This window comes from Pyrenophora tritici-repentis, chromosome 1, assembly GCF_003171515.1.
Source record: "Pyrenophora tritici-repentis strain M4 chromosome 1, whole genome shotgun sequence".
Lineage (NCBI taxonomy): Eukaryota > Fungi > Ascomycota > Dothideomycetes > Pleosporales > Pleosporaceae > Pyrenophora > Pyrenophora tritici-repentis.
The window spans coordinates 5,009,811-5,027,562 of record NC_089390.1 but is presented as its reverse complement, the minus strand read 5'-3'; the positions used below and the strand labels follow the sequence as shown (position 1 = coordinate 5,027,562).

Here is a 17,752-nt window from a genome sequence, read left to right as displayed (position 1 = left end):
CGAAAAAACATGACGGAGATTTCGTGAATATCAAGTAAGCGTCGGTTTGTTGGTTTGGCTGGTGCGCCATGGGTGAGCGCTGACTGAAGTCTACAGAATCATGGAAAGGCTGATGTAGGAGCTTGGCAGAATATCTCATCGAGATACCTTGTACCTTGAACAGATGTTGATGCCCCTTGAACTCACAGGGGGCGTAGACACGTTTATACCAGAAACTCTAGATATGTTTCCCAATCACATTTGACTAGTTCAAGAGTGCCATCGGGCCTTTCACGCTGACAAGTTGGTAGCTTGTTAGAAGGAAGGTAAAGCGACTGAGTCCACTAAGATCGTCACAGTTCACCCGAATAGGGTCTTCATGCAGGGATGGGCCGGTGTAACTCTGCAAACAGGTTGCTCTGCGCGCGAACTTGCCCATAAAAATCCTGGAGACGGCTACTACGGCATCAATTACACCATCACACATGTAGCGGACAAGATTCACAGAGCTTGATCAACCGGGTATCCCTACTCTTGCAATGAAAAGAAATCGGTTATCGCAATGTCAGACGATGTATATACATTGATTATTAGGTTGTGAATACAAACGGTTACTTGGCACAATATATACACTTCAACCTCGTGCAGCCACACTGTCTGGCCTCCTAGTTGTCATCTGGGAGATCCTGCAGTCCCGGCTTCCAGTAGTTGCACTCGGGCCGAATGTCATTACCCCAGCGCTCACACTTGCCGGCATTGGGGTTCGTGACACATTGTCCACCCTTCGAATCAATCATCTGGCAAAACGTGAATCTACAGATGCATAAGTCAGTTGAAATTTCATCAAGTATGATCGGCTGCGATCTTTCGGATGGGCGGGCCTTACGTAGATGGGTTGGAGTTGTAGTGGTAGCAATCCTTCTTTACCGGGTTGGCATTGTTGCAAGTCTCGTCGACGAAGTGGTACATGGTCTGGCCGCCACGGGCTTTGGTGCGCTGTGTCTCATTGTCAGCAAGCAAATTCGACTGTAGTGACTTGATGAATCATAAGTAGATTTCAAACTTACAACAAGCTTAGAGGTCGCACGAGGGACGCCGCCCTTGAAGCACGTCTTGGGGAACTCTTCCTTGGTAACGACAGTCGCGTCCTCTCTGCCAGCTGCGTCCTCGTCATTGCCAAAGTCTGGAAGCTTGACGTAGCTGCCGTCGGGGCAGCGAAAGGGGTCGCGGACTAGGACGCCGATGTTGATGCACCCGCCTGCGCCCTTGCACAAGTCGCCATTCCAGAATGCAGTCGCAAGAGGGAGACTGGCGGCGAGAGCGATGAGACGCATGTTGGATAGATTAGTAAGTAGCTTAAGGGAATAGTGGTGGAAGAGGTGGGTACTTTTCTGATGAGCGCGAACACAGCCAGTCTTATATACATCTTCAACCTCTGTGGTAATATAAATACCCGCATTAATCCCCAGGTACTTTTCGTATTCCAATTGGGAAGGTAACGATTCTAAGAAGGTGGAAGCGACCGAGAGGCGGTGTCAAAAACTCGAGCCACCAAAGAAATGTCAGTACCTAGGTAGGTAGGTGGTCATCTTACGACCGAGAGTCCAGCCGAATCATGGGCTGTGCAATTTCATGCGTATTCAGCAGTGCGAGAAGGAGGCGTGCATATGTACAAGTGACGTACGTACCAACAGAACCACCGCATTTTCGTATTTCAACCCAGTCGGATCTCTCGGCACTAGATCAGCCCCCAGATTATGTATTATGTTTCCAAACACTGGCTTACTCACAAAAGGTACCTAGGCGTTTTTTAGGTGTTTCTAATTAGAAATCAGATAAACGGGCCGAGGGGTACACCCTGTAACTTAGCTATACGGACGCAGGCACGCGTCGGGACAAGATCCAGATTCCGCGAATTCCGGCCACAGGAGATTTGGCAGAAGCGAACAAATTCGCCCGAAAATGTATATGTGTACTAGTCTGCACGAAGAGTCGTTCCATCTGCATGGTTGTATGTATCTGGATCGACTCCTGGATCGGAGGGGGATAGCATACCATAATGAGGCCCGTGGGTACTATACACAAGTTGCCTTCCAAGAAAGATAGTCATGTTGTCCTTGACAATGTCTAAAAGTTAAATAAATAACAAGACAAGCCCATTCATCCTCATTCTTATTTGAATCATATCGCCCTCGCAGATATACTACACAAAACGAGTCATACCATTCGCCTCGGCACAGCATCTAGAGAAACGAACAAAAATAGTATCGTATAACTACCGATATTGAACTTATATTATCACACTCACGCCCTTTACCACCAATCAGAAACCACCGCCACGTGTGCTCTTGTGTTCCTCCAGCAACTGTGGTACTCATGTGGAGTTGAACCGTATCATCAAACATAAGTGATCAGCAATTCAGCGTTACCGAACACCCTTTACGGTTACTCTTATCATAACTAATGTACAACTTGATGTTGCGACCATAAGCTTCGTCAGCTTGCGTGCTCAAAACAAGACGACTCTTGGCTCTTGTGTTCCGTCTTCCGTGTCCGCCCATCATCCGTCCACACTCACACCCACACACACGCTACCCCACACAATGGCAACGGCAGAAACCGTAGATCTAGGCCCAGCGCACGCCCCCCATCAAGGCTCCATCGATGCATTCGCCTCAATCCTAGACAGTGTAAAGGAGGAACTTGTAAAGTTGAGGCATGATCATGATAGTAAGTAGTGGTGGTTCCGTTCCGTTCCCCGCATTCTCTCTCCCGTGGCTTGTTTCCCCACACACTGATGGCATCGCATCTGTCGCTTTTGACGAGAGCTCTACTGAGCTTCTTCACCTTTACCTCTCATCCGTCGCCTCACGTCATCAGCGCACGGGGATGTCATAAAAAATTTGACACTATGCTGAAGTCTACATGCACGGTGTCGGGTCTTTTATGACACCCCCGTGAGCGGAAAGAAGCGACGGTGTTGTTGGTTTGATCAGCTACGCTACGCTGCTTTGCAGAGAAGATTGTCGGAGGATTTTTTTCGCTGCTTACTATCTCATCTCATCTCATCTCATCTCATCTCCCCTCCCCTCCCCCCTACCCATTCATCCACCAACCTAACACTCCCACCTCTAGAACACGAGCCCACCTACTTCTCCCGCGTCCACCACCTCCCCAACTCCGACCTAACCTCCTTCACCGCCGCGGACCTAACCAGCGTGCGCGTAGCCATCTCGGCCTACGGTCTGCACCTCTTCGGCAAGGTGCGGCTGCCCGCGCTGGACGACGGCTACATCCATATTCGGATCTTTGGGCGACCGAAAGAAGGCACCGATGGGAGTGAGTTGGAGGAGAGGGAGTATAGTTTGCATAGTATACATACTGAGGAGGTTGTGAAAGAAGATGGGGATAGGGTTTATAGGGCGGTTTTTGGGGAGGCGGATGCGTTGGAGTGGTTTGAGACGTAGTGGGTGGGAAAAGGGAAATTGCTGTGACGGTGATGTGATCTTGTTTTGTATATTTGATATTCAGTCTGTGATGACGGGATATGTCGACCTTGCTGGATGCAATCAAACGCCGCGCTCAAACAATAAAGTCAAAAATGAACCCAGGGAATCGCTATAATAGCCTCAAACAATCCCATCTCACTTGTCATCCTTCTTCTCTTTAGGCTCCTCATGCTCCGGTTCATCCTCATCCACCTCATCCTTCTCCTTCTTCTTATCTTCTTTCCTCTTGCGCTCTTTCTTGAGCGCATGTTGCACCTTCTCGTCCTTCTCTTCGTCCAGCTCGTCCCACTCGACATCGTACTCGTTGGCAATGGCCTTGATCTCCTTTCGGAGCGCGTTTCCATCTTCAATCAGCGCTTCCCATTTGGGCAAGTCGAAGTTGTGTTGTTGGTAGAGTTTTTGCTGTCGACGCGACACGGTGAAATTCATGGCTGAGCGGTAGCTAACTTCGCGGTTGTGGTAGAGGAACCATACGTAACCGCCGATAAGTGTGGAGAGACCGACAAGGTACTATGGGCGATGTTAGATAACTTCTTCAGGAATGATATTGAAAATGCTTACGGTGACGGGCTCCATGACATCCCAGCCCAGCTCGGTTTGGAACGTGAGGTAGTAAACCACACACCACCATCCTACAATGCCGGCGAAACCAGCCCTTGCGACGTTCTTAGCTGCGTTCTTGGCCAGGTCATCGCACTCTTTCTTGATATCTGCCATGGAACTAATCTTGCGCGATGTCTTCCGCAGACGCATGCGCAGATAGTATGTCCGGTCTGCGAAGCTGGGAACACCTACGCGGATCTCTTGCGGCGCACCTTCAATCTCAATAGCGAATTCCTGTCCTCGAGCGGCATCTCTGATAAAGTCGCCAATCTCGGTTGAGGAAGACCATCGTACGAACTTGCGTGATCCTTGCTTATCCGCCGGCGCATCGTGACCCTGTCCCGAGTACGATTCCACCCCTCCTTTTCCGGGTCCGCCTCGCAGTTCCTCTGCCTCTTCCGGTGTCTTCCGATCTCTGCTCAGCTTCCCGGTCTTTTGCGTCTTTCCGTCAATGCGGATCTCGTCGACCTGCTCAAAGTCCTCTTCGCCGTCTTGTTGGCTTAGACTTTCCTTGTCGATGCTGACTGGGGTGCTCTCCATTTCCTCGGGCTCTGCCTCTTCCTGCATTGAGTCTTCGGCACGAAAGTATACGTTAGGCTGTCTCTCACGCCCATCCTTGTCCTTGATGGTAGGGAGCTCGGCTTGTATCAATCGTTCGAGGTAGGAGATGGGTTGTTGTGGGTGTACCAGGAGTGCTAGCGGCTCGATGTCTTTGCGGTCGGTGTTGTGGTCGGTCGTCACTAGTGGAAGGATAATCTTGAGCATACGTGAGGGTGTGGTGAGTAGTTTGCCTATTTCATGTCAATTACCGGGCTGTTGATGGGTTGCGAAAACGTACCCTTGGTCATCGCTCCAGCGCTCCTCTGCCGCTTGACAGGCGGCGTGTCGCTTCCTTCTCTATGCCATGGTGTCCGTATTTGCTTTCCCTTGTCTTCCTGCAGCTTCTTTGCAAAATGATCCTTCTCTTCTTGTGTAATCTTCTCATTTAGCTCTGAAGCAGGTCTGGCATTGGAGTTGCTGTAGTCGCCGTACTTGACACTGTCGGCACGCGTTCGTAAGCCTCTCGACCTGTTTGCGAGACTTTGAAGCCGTGAGGATGCGCCATGTCGTGATAATATACTGGGGGAATTGCGTGCGAAATAGGGCGCACAGCGTGTTGATGGTAATGTCGTGACGCGCGGGAGCGAGGCCAGCGCGGAGAGTCGGTGCCTCATAATTAACGCCTGGCTTATTAAGGCAATCTCGAACCTAGAGTAGGACACAAGGAGAGGAATTGAAGCTCAATCGTTATGCAGCTGTCATCCTAGGGACAGATCTGCATGCGACAAACAAGCAGGGCAGAACATTGAAAGATGACACGTACGTCATTGGTGATTATGCATCGAGTGGCTCAAAAGTGTGGCTGCGGCTGCGTGGCTGTGAAGATATCTCTGGGCTACACCACGGAACCGTATTGTTCAGCGCCCAAACACCAGAAGATGCCAACCACATCCAGAAAATTATCGACTGATTTTGTTTCGCATACCAAGTCTAGTATCGTCTCGGATTCAGAGTTTTGCAGTAGGCAGAGCTCAAATTTCTAGTTTGGTGTAGTACTCCTAGTCCTACGCCCCCAACCATACTTACACTGGAACTACTGATCTTGAACAAAGTCAGCCCCGAGGAGTAGAGTCACAGCTGAAGAATTTATGTAGCTGAGAGATTCTAACCTCTGCTTGACCCGACTGTATCCCTAGCATTGAGAACAAAGCTCCCTACTTATTAGTCAACACATAGCGCTCGGCATGCAAGGTGAGCATCACCCAGCTGAAAAGGAACCCCTGGGAAGCACAACCCCGCAACTAGTTCAAAGGCCATGACGTGCCATATTGTCTTTTCCCAACCGCGTATAGGTATCGTATATTGCTAGCGCAAGGGGTAGACCACATGTTGGTGCACACGGGACATATCCCCACAACCCTGCCTCCCGCCTACCAGACTGAAACATTGTTGTATTTCCAAGTCGGCATACCTACTCTTGTTTGTTGTCGCGACAATGATATAGGCTGGGATGTAAACCTAATTGTTGACAGCTTACGTAGTCTTGCGCATCGGTGACATTCAGTCTCACTTCCAAATACATCTTCACATCTTCCGCAAGGGGGCCCTCTTGAAATTGAAGGCCTTTGGTATAGCGCTAATGGCCATGGATTTACGCGGCGTTGTTCTAACCTCCTACGGCCCGTCGCGCGTCGGAGGGAAAGCCGGGCTCAACAGGTACATACTCTCTTTGGGCGTTTGATGTCGGCGATCATCATGGAGGTGCGGATAGATGGTGCCTAGTGCATCGAGACAAAGAAACAGGAGATGGTGGCGCTTTGTAGACCGAGGCGGAGTGGTACAAGATCAAATGATGCATGATTACTTTTGTCTCTATGGGAAGCGAGACATGGTATTGCCGCACCACTGGGCTTGTGTTCGAAGGGTGTGTAGTCGTCGTGCTACTTCGGGATGCTCAATCCAGGTTGGTGCTCCTGACGGGAAGTAATAAACACTCAGACGGCGTCTTTTAGTTAGAGTTTATCGAATCTGGATCGCGACATTTGCCCGGTGGCGTGGGCTACGCAGACGACAGGTAAGCCATGTACCGGTCATTTCGAGCCAGCTGGTGGTGCAAGCGACGAGTTTGTTCTTTGGTGGATGTGTGCGTGGAAAAGCCGCCGGTGCGTCGTTACGGGCAGGTCGGATGGTTGCTGGCGTGCCATGTACCCAGTTGCCGGCAGAGAAGGCTAGTGGTTAACCGTCACCCGCGCCCTGACTGTCGGGTTTCTCATCACTCAAATACCCAACAGAGTCACTGGTGTCACCAACAAAGAAATCTGATGGATGCGTTACACCATGAGGGGCGACGGATAGACATACATATGCAGGTCAGCAACAGCTGCAGCAGTTGGAAAGGCGCGGAAGGCTTGCTAGAGACTCCACTTGGTGCTATCAAAATTCGATTAACGCGACTAGGCGCATCCCCGATGGCTCATAGGTCCACATTATTCCTATCATGTTGCCCTTTTCGCATAGGCCCGAAGCTCTTGACGAAATTCCATTTGCAATCGTCCAGATGCGCCCCGGTGCTGTTCTGTCAGCCACGATAACAGAGATTCGTACTGATAGAAGAGGCGAACCCCACCAGCCATGGCGGCAGGCACGATTCGGCGACCTCCGAATCCCTTCAGCACCGATACGCGTACTTGGCAAGGCGCCAGGGTCACGGCTGAAGACTGAGTAGGCGAGCTGGACTGCTGGAGTACCAAACCTCAATTGCGTTCCCCAGGCTTGGACTCAGGAAGCGGCCGGTGCCCTTTCACGCGCAGCACGCCGAGACGCGCTAGCTTCCGCCATGTGGGCTCGCGTGGGCTGCCAGACTATCCCAACTAAAGCAACGCTCCACCGTCCCGATATGGGTCATTGGTCCTTTGCGGGAGCAGGAACGCGACAGGGTTGCGGTTGCCGCTTGTCCTTATCTTTTTGGTGCGGCACCGTCTTAGATACACTCCAGGCCCTGTAATACAATTCACTCAACTTAAAAGCTCGCTTCGCCGTCACCAGGCTACTGGGCAGTGCCATACGTCGATCCTTTCGCTGCGTGGTCAACTCTCAACGACATTACCGTTACCCTCGCAGCTGCCATCTCCAATTCTGCGATTGCCCCCCGCGGAGATCGCTGAAATTTCTGCAACATGGCCGGGCTTCTACACAAGCTCAATGTCGCTGTCGCGAGCTCAATCGTCGGCAGATACTTTCGTCTCGAGGGTTCTGGTCACGTACGTACATGGTCAGTTGAGATTGACAAGATGTACTGACAACATACATAGCCCAAGGAGCGAAAGGGGAGTCTCTTCACTACAGAGTTCCGCGCTGGTCTGGCTACTTTCTTTGCCATGGCCTACATCATCTCGGTGAACTGTATGTTCACAATATCTGGCGCTGAAACCCCGTATCTAATCACCATGTAGCCTCGATCGTGTCCGACACTGGTGGTACATGCGTGTGTCCAGGACTCCCAGATGACCCTGTTTGCAATACCAACGCCGAATACGCCCTTTGTGTCCAAGAAGTCAAGCGGGATCTTGTAACCGCTACAGCTGCCATTTCCGCCCTGACCTCGTTTTGCATGGGTCTGTTTGCAAACATGCCCATTGCCCTGGCTCCTGGAATGGGACTCAACGCTTACTTTGCTTACACAGTAGTCGGATTCCATGGTACTGGTACGTCAAACATTGTTTCCCATCCCTGTGGAGCCATCGCTCGCCTTCCCAATCAGGACTGGCCGTAGTCGTACCGTGAAACGTTGCTGATCAGTTTCCAGGCATGGTTCCATACGAGGTCGCACTTACCGCCGTCTTCGTTGAGGGTTTCGTCTTCGTGGGTCTTACTATCCTTGGAATTCGACAGTGGCTTGCCAGGTATGTTATCAATTTCCCCATTGTCCAACATGTCACTGTCGTGTGACGGTGTCACAGCTTGATCGGCAGGATCTGCTGTACAACCCATATCTGCCTGACAGATCGACAACCCCTTACAACTTACTAACGGTATCCAGGGCTATTCCCGCTAGCATTAAGCTTGCTACCGGTGTGGGTATTGGACTCTATCTGACCATCATCGGTCTCGCATACTCTGCTGGTATCGGCCTGATCACCGGAGCTCAGTCCACCCCATTGGAACTTGGCGGATGTCTTGCCTCGCAGCAAGTCGATGGTGTCTGCCCAGGAGGAGTCAAGATGAGGAGCCCAACCATGTGGATCGGCATCTTCTGCGGTGGTATCCTCACCGTTATGCTCATGTTATACCGCGTCAAGGGTGCGATCATCATTGGTATCCTCCTCGTCTCCATCATCTCCTGGCCACGCACAACTAGTGTCACCTACTTCCCCCACACCGAGACTGGCGACTCAGCTTTCAACTTCTTCAAGCAAATTGTCACCTTCCACCCGATCAAGAAGATCTTGGCTGTTCAGGAATGGAACATTTCGGAGCACGCTGGCCAGTGGGGTCTTGCGTTCGTCACCTTCCTCTACGTTGACATTCTCGACAGTAAGTGCAGACTATATCATCATTCAGTTTACATACTAACATCCCTAGCCACTGGTACCCTTTATTCCATGGCCCGTTTCTGTGGCGCCATCGATGAGCGTACACAAGACTTTGAGAACTCGTCCATCGCATACTCTGTCGACGCTATCGGTATTTCCATCGGTTCGTTGATGGGCTGCCCTCCGGTTACAGCATACATCGAATCCGGTGCTGGTATTTCCGAAGGAGGCAAGACTGGTCTTACTGCCATGTTCACTGGTATCTGCTTCTTCATCTCCATCTTCTTCGCGCCCATCTTCGCCTCCATCCCTCCTTGGGCTACTGGCTGCACGCTGGTGATCGTCGGATCCCTCATGGCCACATCCGCCAAGGACATCAACTGGCGATACCTCGGCGATTCCATCCCCGCTTTCCTCACCATCGCCATCATGCCTTTCACATACTCCATCGCCTACGGTCTAATCGCCGGTATCTGCACCTACCTCCTCATCAACACGACTGTTTGGCTCATCGAGATTGCTTCTGGCGGCCGTATCGTGCCACCCAACAAGGACGAGAAGGAGCACTGGACATGGCGTCTCGAGGGAGGCTTCCTACCCCCATGGGTGCAGAGGCTCACGAGCGGAAAGAAGGATTTCTGGAACGGCAACCCGGAGACTGTAGGCGTCTCGGAGCGTCACAGTGGCGAGGACTCGGTCCACGACGAGAAGGACTATGTCACGGATAAGCAGGCTTGATTTGCACTTGCGTGTCTGTTTTCAGCGTGCGACTGCACTTTGTTTGCTTTTTCAGAGAGGCTGAAACAGACCTCTATTTCCATTGCGGGTTTTTTGCATGGCGTAGTTTGTCGGTCGAGCCGCTTGTACATGGACGGACGTACGGCTCAGGCTGAGCCTTTAGGGCTTCGATTATATATACCCTCACTTGTGTTATTAACTGTACTTCACACTGACCACTTACCCCGCGTTCCACATTCACGTCCCGTTCTGACCTCATGTGATTTTACCGTATAATGCCGAATTTTTATTGTGAAGAGGCGCCGCCATGGCTCAAAGCCACCCAGTCCATGACATGTGACAACTCCACCTCACACCAAAGCGTCTAGAATTGTCAGCCGACAAACCGGTACGTACCTACGGCTACTGTGCCTGCGCAAACACATGCCACAAGCCACAGATCGGCAATCGGACCACATCGGGGCGGTCGCTTGGCAATAGCCCCGATGCAGGGCGTGAACCGGCCGAGGTCCCCCTCCAGTCACGTCGGAGACGGCGGTTCCGCAAGTGCAACTACCTCTCTTCCTAACACACGTCGAGTATTTTAAACTGGAGATTCCCTAGACACGCGACTTTGAAAAGTAATATTAAAGAGGGTCTTTTTTTTGGCTTTACTCAGAGACGAAGAAACTTGTGTCACGTTACAGAGAAGAAGTCGGTGTTCCGAACTTACCCCCCCAGCCCCTCCGACGTCCGACCAACGCAACGAACGGCAACAAGCGGATAATCAAAGTTGCTTACGACATTCCTTTCTAAGCAAAAGAGCTAGTTATCTTGCGCGAGTGTTGTGAGAAGCACGACATACGGCGACACAAGACGCGGTGTTTGTGGAACCCTGACAACCTTTTTATATTTTCCCTTTGCTGTCGCGAGAGAAAAAAGAGGAGGAGAGAGGAATTTAGAAGGCAAAAAAAGAGACATCAAGGAATCATGCCTGCAGAGCAACAAAACGGCCTCCCAGTCAACGGCACAAACGGCGTCAACGGCAACATGACAAACTCTACACCCTCACATCCCGCCTTCGACTCGATACCAGATGTCATACAAGCTTTCGGTGAGTCCCCCCTCTCCTCTCCACCCCGCCATCCAACCCTCACAAAACTAACCCCTCCTCCCCAGCAAACGACGAATTCGTAATCGTACTCGACTCGCCCTCGCGCGAAAACGAAGGCGACCTAATAATCGCCGCATCAGCCCTCACGCCCTCAAAAGCCTCCTTCATGATCCGCTACTCCAGCGGCTACATATGCGCACCGCTCCCCGTCTCGCGCGCCGCCGCCCTGCACCTCCCGCAAATGGTGGCCGACAACGCGGACCCGAACCGCACCGCCTACGCCGTCAGCATCGACGCTGCAGACCCCAGCGTTACAACGGGTATCTCGGCGACGGACCGCAGCTTGACGTGCAGGATGCTGGCGGATCCCAGCGCGAAAGCGAGCCATTTTAGGAGACCTGGGCATATATTGCCGTTGCAGGCGAGGGATGGCGGGGTCAGGGAGAGGCGGGGGCATACGGAGGCGGCGGTGGATTTGTGTCGGTTGGCGGGGAAGCAGCCTGTCGGTGTGATTTGTGAGTTGATTACTGATGGGGAGGAGGTGGAGGGGAAGCCCGAGTTGGTTGGGGGTGGTATGATGAGGAGGGATGAGTGCTTGGCGTTTGGGAAGAAGTGGGGGATAAAAGTGTGTACGATTGATGATATGGTTAGGTATATTGAGGAGAATGATGGGGTTTTGGGGGCGGGTGCGTTGGGTTAAGAGAGGGAATGTATGTGTTGTGAGTAGCTTTGGGAGAGTTACGATGAACAGTTCATGGCATATATCGTTCGAGGAGACGGCTCGGGCATACTAATAACCTCAACTCAAACCAGTGTACAAACGACGACGAAGAAGACGAATTAAGAAAACCACCCTCCACATTACTATTTCACACCCAGTCTAATAAGGCTTAAGCCTCTGCAAGCTCTCCGAACTTAGACCCAGCTACACTCCATCCAGAATCCTTCCAATATTATAATTTACAGCTCGAACGACAGAGAAAAAGGTATCTAGAAAACGAAACTCGGGCACATATCTGATATCCCATAGCCCCTCACATCATCGTCACCTCATCACCGCATAACTTCCTCCCCAAATGTATCCTTATACTCATACACCACACCTTCCTCCTCGCTGTCTTCATACCCCCCACCCTCATCTTCATCCTCATCCACATAGTCCCACGCAATCCCAACCCCCATACCCATCAACCCATCACCAAGTTGATACCCCGGTTTACTAAAAAGCATAGACATACGCCCCATCGGCACGGGCTGAACCTCCTCCACCTCGTCGTCCTCGTAGTACGCGTCGTCGTAATATGTGTTATCGTAGTCGCTGTAAAAAGACGTCGAGGCTTGCGATATGGCGCTGTAATCGCCATGTGAGGGGGTTTGCGTGGACCAGTAGTTGGAGGGCGTGGAGGTGTTTATGCGGAGGGCGGCGCGGGGGTGGGAGTTGAGGTTAGTGGGGGGTGGTTTGCGTGGAGGTTGAGGTGTAGGTTGGGCGGGGTTTGGGTGGTGGGGAGGTTGATGTTGATGTTGATGTGTAGGTGGATGTGTAGGTTGGTATTGAGGTGGAGGAGGGGGCGTGGGCGTGGCAGCCGCATGTACATGGCGCTGTTGTCGTTGATGTAGATGGATAGCTCGTCGGTGCTGTTCTCGATGTCGATATCAGTGCCGGTGCTGTCGTCAACACAGTTTCCGATCCCCCATCTACATCCCCTCTCCCCTGCCGCGGAGAATTCTGTTCCTCAGAAACCACCCCCTCCTTCTCCCCCATCTTCCCCATCTGCATCCACCCCGGCCTAGCCGTCTGCACCGCCTCGCCCTCCACAATCGTCATCCCCAACATGGAAACCTCCGAATTCGACCTCGAGCTCGCAAAGCTCAGACTAGGCGGTCGACTCACCCTCGTCGAACTCGCCGAACTGCTCGATCTCTTATTCCTACTACTCCATCCATTCCCATACCCAGACCCAGGTCCATATCCCGACCCAGAAGATGAAGTCTCACTCCCGAAACTCGTATCCGATCGAACACTCATCTCGGACAGTGGGCGCAGGAAAGATACTGTGCGTGATCGTCGAAGCGCTTGTCTATCCGCTTTGGTATTGTTGTTGGTAATACCCCCCTCTTCATCATTGTCACCACCGTTGGATGTAGGAGGTAAGGATTTTCTGGTTTCAGCCGGTTCTTTGAATTCCAGCTTGCCGTTGTTGTCGGACGCGAAGTATTCTTCGCCGCGGCCGAAGACTACTTGTAGGGAGGCGTGGTCGCGCGTTATGCCGCTGGAGGGGTCTGGGTAGAGGAAGTCGCGGAGGGCGGGCGGGAGGTCGTAGCTATCTGTTGGGGGGTGAGTGTTAGTTTGGATGGAAAACGGGGGGAGGAAGGAATGGGATGGGATGGGTAGAAGGGGGTAGACATACCTGATTTAAATTCCCCGCCTTTAGTCTTCCAACAAACATAGTACCGTTCGAATGCGCCGAATGCGCAGACGATGAGATCGTCTAGACTCTCTGGGTCATTTGGGTCTTCTGGGATTTCGCCGAGGCGCTTGTACAGGCGTGTTGATGCGTCCATTATATGTGTCTGTGGTTTCTTTCTCTTTCCTTTCCCTTCTTCTCTGTCTTCTTCTCGGTATGTGTGGGTGTGTATGCGAAGAACCTCGCTATGCGCATACACCACTCTCACCTCACCTCCTCTCCCGCAAATTTGATCAGGCTAGGCGAAATAAACCCCTCTGACAAATAACCAGCGCCCAGCGTATGATGAAAAAGAAACAAAAATGTCAAGTCCTGTTCAGGCAGACAGACCGGGTCATCCAAGTATGTTAGTATGACGGAAGGAAAACAGGACCCATTTCATCACACACACAACAACAACAACAAAGTAAGGAAGTATAGTTACGAAAGAGAACGACCGTTCGAACAGAAAGAAGATTACAAGCTTAACACCCCCATACCCCTACCAACCCCATATTACACACACCCATACACCCATAAACCGTACCAAATCCTTCAAAGGGCCCAAACTCTCCCTCTGCTCGCGTGATATTCCTCACCCGAAAGTCCGCGACGATGTGTTCGCTGCTAAAACGTGTTAGAGACCTGCGTCGCAGGATGGACTTGTGGGAAATGCGGGCGACAATGTCGGTCGATGGTGGGCCGAGTTTCATGTCGCAAAGCCGGCACATTACTAGGGGTGTGCCCTGGTCGGTTGTAGTCGGGTAGTTCGGCAGATCTGTGGCTCGGGACGAGGCGAGTAGAAACTTGGGAGCTTGCGTCACTTGGGGATATGCTGGGTGTGGCGTAGCTTCTAGATGCGTCGTGGTGATGGTGGTGGTGAGGTGAGGAGTGGGGGGCTTGTTTGGGTTAGCGCGGAACTTGATAGTTAAGAGGCTTGAGATGAGGTTGTCATTTCGTAGATGGCACATATAGATATTTAGGTAGATTTTGATGTTCAGATTGAAATCTGGAAAAGTGACGCATTCAGGCGTATACTTTCATAGTTTCCTACAGCCCATTTATTCTTACACACGACCAAGCTTCCAAGCAAACCGATATACTTCCAAACATCATATACTCTTACATCCCTCATATAACTATATCAAACATCTCAAATCTTCAGCTTATATCTCACCACCCATCCCTCCATCCTAGCGCATACTAATCACCTTCTCTGTCCACCACCACCACCTTCCATACCAACCAAATCATCCAATTCCTTCAGCAAAATAGACGTCGTCTTCCTGCCCACCGTCCCCGCCCTCGGCCTACCCTGTACCGAATCTTCCGGCCTTAAGACTACATTCCCCATATCCACGCTGCCCCCAAGTCTACTACTCATGCCCTGGTTCGCCCTCCCACTCGTCATAGTCCGAGCGAGCGACGGTCTCGACGGACCGACCTGCGGGGAGAACCTAGGGGACTTGCTTGAAGCATCTGGTCTGGGAGAAGAGCGTTCTGTAACTCTCAGACGGGTGGGGGTGGAAGATAGTCTTTCCACTACTGATTGTGTGGAGGATCTAGGCGAGCGGCGGGATGTATCTGGCCGCGATGTGGATTGTGAAGACGTGGAACGGTCTGCTTGACGATTTGATGATGGTGTTGCAGATCCAGGTGATTCTCTCGACATACTTTGTCTCGACACTGAAGACCGTTCAGGACCATCGCGATCTCTCTGACGCATCACTAAAGACCTAGGTGATTCTCTCGAAGCATCCGGTCTCGGGGAAGATAATTGCGGAGACGCATTACGATCACGCAGACGATTTGAAGATGGCGTCGCTGATCGCTGAGATACTGGTCTCTGAGCAGGAGTCACCGGGAATGGTGGAACCGCCCCTCTACCTTCATTCGGTCGTCGCGGCAGAGATCTAGCACTGGATACCGATCTGGTCAAAGCTGCAGCAGGATCAGCTCGCATAGATGGCGCTCGTTGGCGTGGAGGCGTCACTGGTTGTTGGACGGAAAGGCCCGAAGGGGGTTCGGGGGTCGCCGACGTCTCACGAGAGGCTGGCAACACCTTCTCCTGTTGTGGTATCTCCAGCTGTGGAGGCGTGGGGGATAGTTCCGGCGTCTTGCTGGGCACTGGTGCGTTGAATGCTTCGTCTTCGATCGAGTACAGGGAAGAGGTGTTGCTGCTGGCACGGGACCCACGTTGAGTCAACCTTTTCTGGACTTCTTCGCGGGGGAGTTGCCCCGCTGCCAGAGCTTCAAACAATTGAGCTTGGGCGAGTGCTCGCGTTCCGCTGTTTCGGTTTAGTTTGGGGGTGGCGCGCTTCTCGCTCTTCGGTGTGGTTTGCTGTGTTGCTGGTGGAGATGTTGCTGTCCTTGGAGAACCCGGTTTGCTTTGAGAGAATAGTGTTTCACTGATTGCTGAAATGCTCTTCTCGCTTGTCGGTGTAGTCTGCCTTTCAGCTGGCGGAGTGTCTGATGTCTTCTCGATAGACTTCAGTTGAGGCTTCTCCTTTGGAGAGTCAGGCTTATCCGGTGAGGCTGGGATTTCATAATCCGGTCGTCCATCAGGCTCTGCAGGCGGCGAGTCTGGCTTATCTGGCGAGATCGGTATTTCATAGATGGGCATCGACTGCGACTGTACCGACCCTGGATCTTCCTCAACACGTGGCAACTGCTCGTATTCAACCGCAAATGATGTCGTGTTCTCTTGCTGCTCATTCGAATCCTCAGCAGACACTACATTGGATTCCACTCGTTGTACAGGCTGCACAGCCTCCTCCTCTTCACTGTCTACACGCTCATAAGCTGGTGGTGGCGTCTTTGGCGTCCTCATACTAAACACCATTCCCCCTATAACTGGCGGCGGATCCTCAAAGATACTCTTCGGAATTTTCAACGGCTTCAACCAACCCCCATCATCCCCCCCATCTGTCCTCTCACCCCCCGCCACCTCATTACTCTCTTCCCCGTGAGCAAAAACCCCGGGTTTCTCCACCAGGGCCTCACCTCCAAGAGGTCGCTCAACCGGCGCCTCTTCCTGCGCATCAACCTCCCTCTTGGTCGTCTGATCCCCCAATCTAGCATCCGCCTCTTTCTGAAACCTCTTCTCCTTCCTCCCCAGCTCAACCTCCAAGACGCGCGTACCAGGCTGCACTACAGACTTGAGTCCATCGTCGAAAAGGTCAAAGTACAACCCCCAAAGCCCCGGCGCTTCCTCAACTGCGCACCAACCTTCCCACCCGTCAAATGTGAGACGGCGATCCTGGCGCGTGCAGTCAAAAGGTCCTGTGAGGTTCGGTTGCGCATCAGCGCGGACGCCGTACTTGGCTTCACATGTGGTCTTGTCGATATACACCCAGTTCATAATGGGCGCGACGTCGGTAATTGTTGTGACGAGACCTTCGTACTTTGTGTCGGGGTAGGGGAGATAGTATCCAGCATAAGGGTGACCTAAAGGACTACCGTCCGGCGTCCCGGCATCAATCCATAGTTTGCCATTACGGAGGACAACTTGTCGGCCGTTGATTTCGCGGCTGCGCGCTGACGACTTGACGCACGTTGCGATGAGGTTGCAGCGACGGGCGCGGTGTTCTTCTCGCTTTTCCTTGGACTGGCTTTGTCGGATGGCTTCTTGCGAGCCTAGTAATCCGGGTGCGACAATGGCCGCGATGAGAATTGAGAGTACCATGTGTAACTTTTCGTGTACATGCTGTTGCTAAGGTGTGGTCGACTTCGGCATGGGTATCTAGGCCGCATTGCCACATTCACCATTGCTGGTCCATACTGCCTGCAACCGAATGGTCTATGCGTACTGCTGTAACTAGCCAAAACGATATCTTTGCCTCACAATTCCAGTCATTCGATTCTCTTTCGACCAGGGGACTTGCGCTATCCAACTTGAGACGCCCATCTTCCTTCGTGGCAGCCCTGCGTTTCAGCTTCACGTGGGTGATCCGACCACAAGCATAATATCACCCCATGATATTCAGGCGAATAGCTGTCTCGACCATCCAACCTCCGTACTGCGAAGGTGCTGGTACGAGACTCGGACGATGACAGCCGGCCTAAAACGCAGGAATGCCACAACAGCGGTTTCGAGAATTCCACTCAAGGTGGTGCAGTGTAATTAGACTAGGATCCGTGCTGTTAGAGTACTGAGAAGCGTCCAGATATATAAGGCAAAAATATACCTCGTTTGGAAAGCCAGTACAGTTGACCTGCATCTCATCTTCACCACCCACAATCATTCCTGCAAAGCAACGGCCAGGAGCCTTCCAAGTTTGAACCTAATTGTTAATAACGACTTCAACTCCAACT

At 52.1% G+C, this 17,752-nt stretch overlaps 6 protein-coding genes across 6 annotated transcripts; 2 read left to right on the top strand and 4 right to left on the bottom strand.

Annotated features, from left to right (window-relative positions):
- Window positions 1-644: 644 nt before the first annotated feature.
- On the bottom strand, window positions 645-1,313 carry PtrM4_019730 (uncharacterized protein; the record flags this gene model as incomplete). Its single annotated transcript, XM_001931836.2, has 3 exons — window positions 645-792; window positions 866-975; window positions 1,047-1,313. The coding sequence occupies 3 exons, from the start codon at window positions 1,311-1,313 to the stop codon at window positions 645-647; spliced, it is 525 nt and encodes a 174-aa protein (XP_001931871.1).
- A 1,875-nt stretch (window positions 1,314-3,188) lies between these two features.
- PtrM4_019720 (DUF607 domain containing protein) lies at window positions 3,189-5,305 on the bottom strand (the record flags this gene model as incomplete). The annotated part of the gene is made up of 4 exons (XM_001931834.2): window positions 3,189-3,485; window positions 3,744-3,998; window positions 4,050-4,882; window positions 4,930-5,305. 4 exons carry the CDS (start codon window positions 5,303-5,305, stop codon window positions 3,189-3,191), a joined length of 1,761 nt encoding a protein of 586 aa, XP_001931869.2.
- Window positions 5,306-7,807: 2,502 nt separating this feature from the next.
- Window positions 7,808-9,901, top strand: PtrM4_019710 (Xan-ur-permease multi-domain protein; the record flags this gene model as incomplete). The annotated part of the gene is made up of 6 exons (XM_001931833.1): window positions 7,808-7,891; window positions 7,943-8,033; window positions 8,084-8,335; window positions 8,437-8,533; window positions 8,671-9,164; window positions 9,213-9,901. The coding sequence occupies 6 exons, from the start codon at window positions 7,808-7,810 to the stop codon at window positions 9,899-9,901; spliced, it is 1,707 nt and encodes a 568-aa protein (XP_001931868.1).
- A 969-nt stretch (window positions 9,902-10,870) lies between these two features.
- Window positions 10,871-11,387, top strand: PtrM4_019700 (uncharacterized protein; the record flags this gene model as incomplete). Its single annotated transcript, XM_066103370.1, has 3 exons — window positions 10,871-10,994; window positions 11,060-11,277; window positions 11,304-11,387. 3 exons carry the CDS (start codon window positions 10,871-10,873, stop codon window positions 11,385-11,387), a joined length of 426 nt encoding a protein of 141 aa, XP_065965572.1.
- A 1,016-nt stretch (window positions 11,388-12,403) lies between these two features.
- Window positions 12,404-13,556, bottom strand: PtrM4_019690 (solute binding protein; the record flags this gene model as incomplete). The annotated part of the gene is made up of 4 exons (XM_066103369.1): window positions 12,404-12,659; window positions 12,886-12,925; window positions 12,990-13,319; window positions 13,403-13,556. 4 exons carry the CDS (start codon window positions 13,554-13,556, stop codon window positions 12,404-12,406), a joined length of 780 nt encoding a protein of 259 aa, XP_065965571.1.
- A 1,678-nt stretch (window positions 13,557-15,234) lies between these two features.
- On the bottom strand, window positions 15,235-17,123 carry PtrM4_019680 (DUF1421 multi-domain protein; the record flags this gene model as incomplete). The annotated part of the gene is made up of 2 exons (XM_066103368.1): window positions 15,235-15,284; window positions 15,326-17,123. The coding sequence occupies 2 exons, from the start codon at window positions 17,121-17,123 to the stop codon at window positions 15,235-15,237; spliced, it is 1,848 nt and encodes a 615-aa protein (XP_065965570.1).
- Window positions 17,124-17,752: the final 629 nt, after the last annotated feature.